Below are 6000 nucleotides of genomic sequence, written 5' to 3' on the forward strand. Positions count from 1 at the left end.
ACTTATACACATTGACGAGATCCCCTCTGAGCTTTCTCTTCTCCAGGCTGCACAGCCCCAGCCCTCAGGCCTTTCCTTGTATTATTGATCTTCCAGTCCTGTAATCACTGCAGCCCTTCACTGGACTCTCTCCATTATGTCCATGTCTCTTTTACTGGGAAGGCCAAAACTGGATCCAGCACTCCAGGTGTAGCCTCAGCAGTGCTGAATAGAGGGAAAGAATCACCTCTCTTGACCTGCTGGTAATATTTTCTTAATGCATCCCAAATTAACATTAGCCTTCCTTGTTGCAAAGACAAGTTCATGGTTCATGTTCAATTAGTGTCCACCATCTGTCCAGGTTCTGTCTGTTTCTGCAAAAGCTGAGGTTATAACCTCTGTAAAACCTGCGGCATGAAACTGATACAAACTGAGAAAAACTAAAATTTTAAGCCTGATGAAACTCTACCAGTTGAATTTAAATTTTACATTAAGTTGCAAATACAAGTAGAAATTAGCTTTAACTCTTTTTTAACTCTTACCCCTGTCTACCACCAGTCTGCCAGTGGTTTGGTCTTGGGCGATTTCTGCTGTTGTTTTTCCACTGAGAATCCACTGAAGGTTCCTTGGTTCTTAAGAGACATGCTCCTTCCACAGATTTCCCCAAGGATGCACAGGCTGTGCAAGTTATGAGTTGTCAATGAAGGTAGTGCATATAAGCAAGGTTTTATTGCACAAGAACATCTTGAATTTTGTGTCCAAAATCAAGCAGAACAGGGCAATGAACCTGGGTCTTATACATACTGGGTCCTACTGGCTCTTGAAGCATCACAAAATAGAGCTGCAAGGTAATGTAGGATACCAGTTTGTGCAAGAAAACTCAATTCTAACCCCAAAGGCTTCACTATTATTATTTAGCAAATAATATTGGATAAACTTATAACCTAAGAAAACTGTAATATTCACTTCCATAGAAACTTATTAAAAATGGATTTTATTCCTAGAATAATCATACAGTGGTTTTCCTTTTTCCAAGTAAATACGGGGCCAGAAATCTTGCAGTGAGACAGAATTAGAAATATCTAGGTCATTTCCAGCAAAAAGGTTCACTTCTCTTGCGAGTTTTATGCCCACAGTTGACTTCTAATACATATTTCACACTTAGCTCCACAGAGTTTCATTTTGTTCATTTCAAATTCTCATTTTGATTTGCTGAATTCTGCTCTCCACAGAGTCTGACATCTCTCCCACACTGGGACAATTTACAAGCTTTTCATTACTGGATCATTGAAGTTATTAATAAGTAAAACTTTGTCCAAGACAGGTCCCTGGGGCTCTCACTTGAAACATTCTCACTATCTCACACTGAGCTAACATCTCCTTTTTGTGTATATTTAGGCTGGGCAATTTCATTTAGATAGGAGTTTTCCATGTAAGTCTCTAATATGAAGGGGAGGAGGGGAAAAAGGGGGTGACTGCTGAGTCCTGACATCCTTCCCTTTCTTGTATCTGACCTTGCTTCCTCTCTGCAGTGGTAAACCCTCCCTCAGCTGGCTGCAGAGTGCCAAGATGAACTTTTTGAACCTTGCAGGCTCTGTGTATATCCCTGTCTGCAGAGAGGAAGAGACAAGGAAAGTGCAGTGCAGGATGCAAAAATGTATTTTTATGCAAATATTATCATTAGTGTTTCTTATAAATCTGAAGTTCTAGAACACAAAAGGTTTTGGTAACTTCTTAACTCCACTGATCCTTTTCCCTGGAGAGGAGCAAAAGAATGACATGGCCCTTTTTGATTCCAAGAGGTATGCTGGAAATAAGAGTGGCTGGAAGTAATTTTTACATCATTTAATATGCATTTTTGGACCTAATATAACTAAAGAAAACATTTGTTGTATATTGTGTCATATGTAGCCTGGGACAGGAACTTTTTGTACCTTGGGGAAGAGCAATGGGTAATGTAAATAGCATGATCCCATGATACTCAAGGACTCTATTAACTCTGCAGTAACTAATACTTACTGCCTTTATCTCTTCTCGCTCGGGTACACAAATTCCACATTGAATTTGATCCAATTACATTAGTGCTCAGGCCAGTGAGCCTGAAATTCAGACCCCAAGCTGTGGGGTAATTGCCCATGCAATGAGAATAACAGCTTTGCAATTGTGCCCTATGCAAGCATCCACATTATGTGCAATGAGGTTCCTCCCCAGGCCGGCTGCTTCTGCCTCCAGCTGCACATTTGACTGGCACTGTGACAGTGGGGGTGTGATCCCAATTCCTGCATGTGGCCCTGTATAATTAATCCATTTTCTTGCACGTGCCTGCTTCAGGTTTGAACAAATCTTTTTGCTCTGTTTTCAGTGGTCAAGTAGCCCTTGAATCTTTTTGGATGCTTTCTTCCCCCTGCCAGTCTCCACAAAGGCATCATATTGCCATTCATTGCTGAGCTACTGTGCATTCTCCAGGGAGGTTTGTTCGGTGGCATTAATACAGACTAAGATCTGCTCTGCCTCCAATCCTCCCAGTGCCAGCTCATTGCTTGCCAAGTGTGAAGTCAAGAGATCTATGTTTTCTGTCCAACAGCAGCTGCTGCTCTTAAGTGTGCTACAGCAATCTCCAACTCACTGGCCTGTCATGGAGATAGAGCCACAGGGGGCATTCATTAAATATACTAAAGGATGTATAGGGAGTTTTATATATATGTACACTAAGGGAGTTTTAGCTAATCTATTTTATTCCTATAGCCATTGCTGGGTTTGCTTTTTTCTGTCCCATCAGGACACTTTTGTCTAAGTGAGGTTAGGCAATGCCACAGATCAGATTGGCTGACAGAAGAATGGGAAGGGTCTGCAAAACGGCTGGCTAGCCAGGAAATTAATTTATTTATTTTTTGGGGTTCTTTTTCCTAAAATAGCTCCAGGAGCAGCATTAGCTCTTCTGTTTTACAATATAATCAGCTTGATCATAGTTTAGTTGTTGAAGAGTGATTCAGCCCTTTCAAGAAACGAGTCATTCAAAAGCAAGGATCTGACCAGTTGTATTGGAAAACAAATAACAATTCTCTGCAGTATATTTATGTATGTTCATAAGAAAAAAAACCCTTCCACTTCCCAAAAAATCCTTCAAATGAATTTCAGACTTTTCAGGAAATATTTGAAAGCTGTGGCAATTCTCTAACCCTTTCTACCAATCTTTTGTACCTTTCTCCATTCACCTCTTGGACTCAGCTGGCCCTTCTCTCTAATCTAATTTTTTTCCTCAAGTCTAAATGGCAACTTAACATCAATGCTTTCAGAGCCAGAAGAGCAATAATGATGCCTGATGCCAAAATGGAAGAAAAGGCCAGCTCACCAGGCCCAAAATCCTAGAGGGATGATGAAGAAAGCCTCTGGAGCCAGGCATGGTGGTGACTGTCCTTCTGAGGCAGATCTAGCATGCAATATTGGGTGATGGACACAGGGACACTTCTTGTACACAAGGAGCCAGGCCAACTTCCTCAGAGGGGTGTCAAAGACACAGAAATGAGATCATCTGTCTGTCTGATGGTCTCTTTGCACATTTTCTATCTTGCAGGGGTTTCCTTTTCATCTCTTGGATTGAATCTATTTCTGTAGGTGTGTGAGATGAGCACACTTCCATACTGAGTTGAGTGACCATGAAGCTGGCATTATGGACAAACTTGCTCTTTCCTAAATCCCACATTTTTTTTTAGAGTGCTTGTGTTCATAAATTTCCCAGTTATTCTACAAACTTTATAGGCTAGGGCTGATTATTTTCGTGTTTGCAGTGACCTTCCCTACTGCTGGAATTCCTTTCTCAGAAACTCAAACCAGTGACTGTTAAAGGCACTTCTGGTCTGCTGGTCACATCTATGCCTCTGCCAGTCAGCTTTCCAGAGAAACAGCAATGGAAGAAACATCCCATGAGGATCTCATGAGTTTAGGGTAATGTTGCAGCTGAAGGTAGAAGCAGATGGTAATGAGCAATTGGGAAGTTTAGTTTTCATTTTATGCAAGGGCTTCCTAGCCTGAGGAAGTGGGGGCCACATTTAGTGCCCCAAGACATCTCTTCTATCTGTAGCTTGCTAAGGGAAGGAGCTGCTCATTCAACCAAGCTCAGAGAACAACAAACAACGTCCTACTGTCCCCTACAAAATGGTCATCTCTTACTACTCTGTCAGTAATGGCAGATGGGAAAAGGCTCAAGTAACTTCCTAAGGGCAAAGTAAGGCAAAAAGGGAGAATTAATTGATCTTAGTTCAAGAAAAGGAATTAATAAAATGCTGAACTTCGGAAGAATTGCTGTGCTCTTCTGAGTTTTATGAAAACTGTTGTCTGAATCTGGTAAAAGAAAGTGTATAAGGGTATAGTTTGTGGCATGATGATATCTCAGCTCTCCTTGTGATTTTGTAACATGAAATAAAATAGTGTGACCACAGCAGTGTTTTTTCACAGACTCCTGGTATCATACAAAAATGAGTTTCAGAACAGTTCTTTTTCACATATCTGAAAGACCTGCAGATTTAGCCATCAGGACTTGGCCAGCTCCACAACATCCTTTTCACTTGTCTGTCTCTGCTCTTTGTATTTGTCATTCTAAATAGATGTATTAAATCTGGGTGTTGTCAGAAAATCTTTTCCTGTGGTGAAAAAAAATAGTTTTTTGGGTAGAGCAGTAAGGTTTTAGTAATTTTACAAGTGCCTGGGGTTTATTTCCAGCAGTCTGTTAATACTCAAGTCTGTTAGACATGGTGAGAGGTATGAAAGAGGAGTGCTAGCTGTATGTGGCTCAGATCAACAGGGAAACAATTGAATGGGTTTGATCCAATATTGTGTTATAAAGCACCATACCAGGATCACACGCCTAATCTGAAGGGATGCAGCTTGAAAGTAATTTCTAATGCTGCATAATTTGTAAGAATTGTTATTTTACCTGTATAATTGCATGTTGTGTGCATGGGAAAAAACTTGAAAAAGGCCAAAAGAGCAAAGCATGCAAGATTCTGAGACAGTGTAAATTGGAACATATGTTCTGAAACCAATGAAACCATGTGAATTTTGACCTGGTATCTCTAAGGTTGGAAGTAGAAAGGTGAGCTTGAATATGATACAGTTATATGCTCAGAACATCTCTGCTTTTGGTATTGGTATAAACATATTTTTCACTTGGAATGTGTAGGATAATTCAAACTATCCTTTTTGTAAACTGGCTGGAGAGCAAACTAGAGTATCTTTATTAATCTTTGCTTTATTTTATTGTTGTTCCAGGTTAGGTTTCCCCATGATGATCGTGTCGTGTACCATTGGGATGTGCTATCTTCTTGTTGCTCATGTTGTAGTAGGTTGGAACTCCTAGTAATTTATATTTTCAAGACTCAGATAAGCTTTCCCTTATGTTTAGCTTATATCAGAATGTTAAGAACACATATGAAAGGAAAAAGATGTGTAAAATCCCAACATATGGTATCAATCAAAATGATTGTTGGCATAAACATCAGATACGGTCATTCTTAACCTTTTGTTTTATGAACAATATAAAGAATTAGACAATCAAAATTAAAAGAATTCATATATTTTATTATGAATGCAATTAGTGTGCAGATAAAAAGGAACCATCTCAAGGGAATATGCTGTGCCTGAAAGTTTGCATTGATACAATCTGAGTATAGTCACAGATGAAAAACTCATTCACAATAGCAGATGTTCAGTAATTTCTTTTTAGGGCTTCATTTTTCTTTGTCAATATATTTAGCTATTTGTATGAAAGTAATTAATATTCAACTTGTAATAATTGAAAGTTAAGCAGAATATCTGTACAATATCCTTTGAAGGATGTATCATTATCAACATTAAAAATAAACACATGTCCTGGAAATGTGCTGTGGAAGGAATTATTATTTTGGAAGCAGGATTGTATTGCCCAGAGGCTTTGTTTTTCATTTTAAAGTTGCTAAACAATGTTATGCTACCTCTACCTTTTTTTTCTTCTTAAAATAAACCAATGCCACTCCTCTTACAAAA

The 6000-nt window shown here is 39.2% G+C and overlaps 1 protein-coding gene across 1 annotated transcript in view; it reads left to right on the top strand.

Moving 5' to 3' along the window:
- Nucleotides 1-5800, top strand: part of OCA2 (OCA2 melanosomal transmembrane protein) — a 160126-nt gene extending 154326 nt beyond the window's left edge. The window contains exon 23 of the mRNA XM_005486403.4: nt 5248-5800. Within this exon, the coding sequence (XP_005486460.2) occupies nt 5248-5335 (88 nt within the window). The 3' untranslated portion in view covers nt 5336-5800. The remainder of the gene's footprint in view (nt 1-5247) is intronic.
- Nucleotides 5801-6000: the final 200 nt, after the last annotated feature.

The sequence above is a fragment of the Zonotrichia albicollis genome, chromosome 2 (genome assembly GCF_047830755.1).
Source record: "Zonotrichia albicollis isolate bZonAlb1 chromosome 2, bZonAlb1.hap1, whole genome shotgun sequence".
Classification (NCBI taxonomy): domain Eukaryota; kingdom Metazoa; phylum Chordata; class Aves; order Passeriformes; family Passerellidae; genus Zonotrichia; species Zonotrichia albicollis.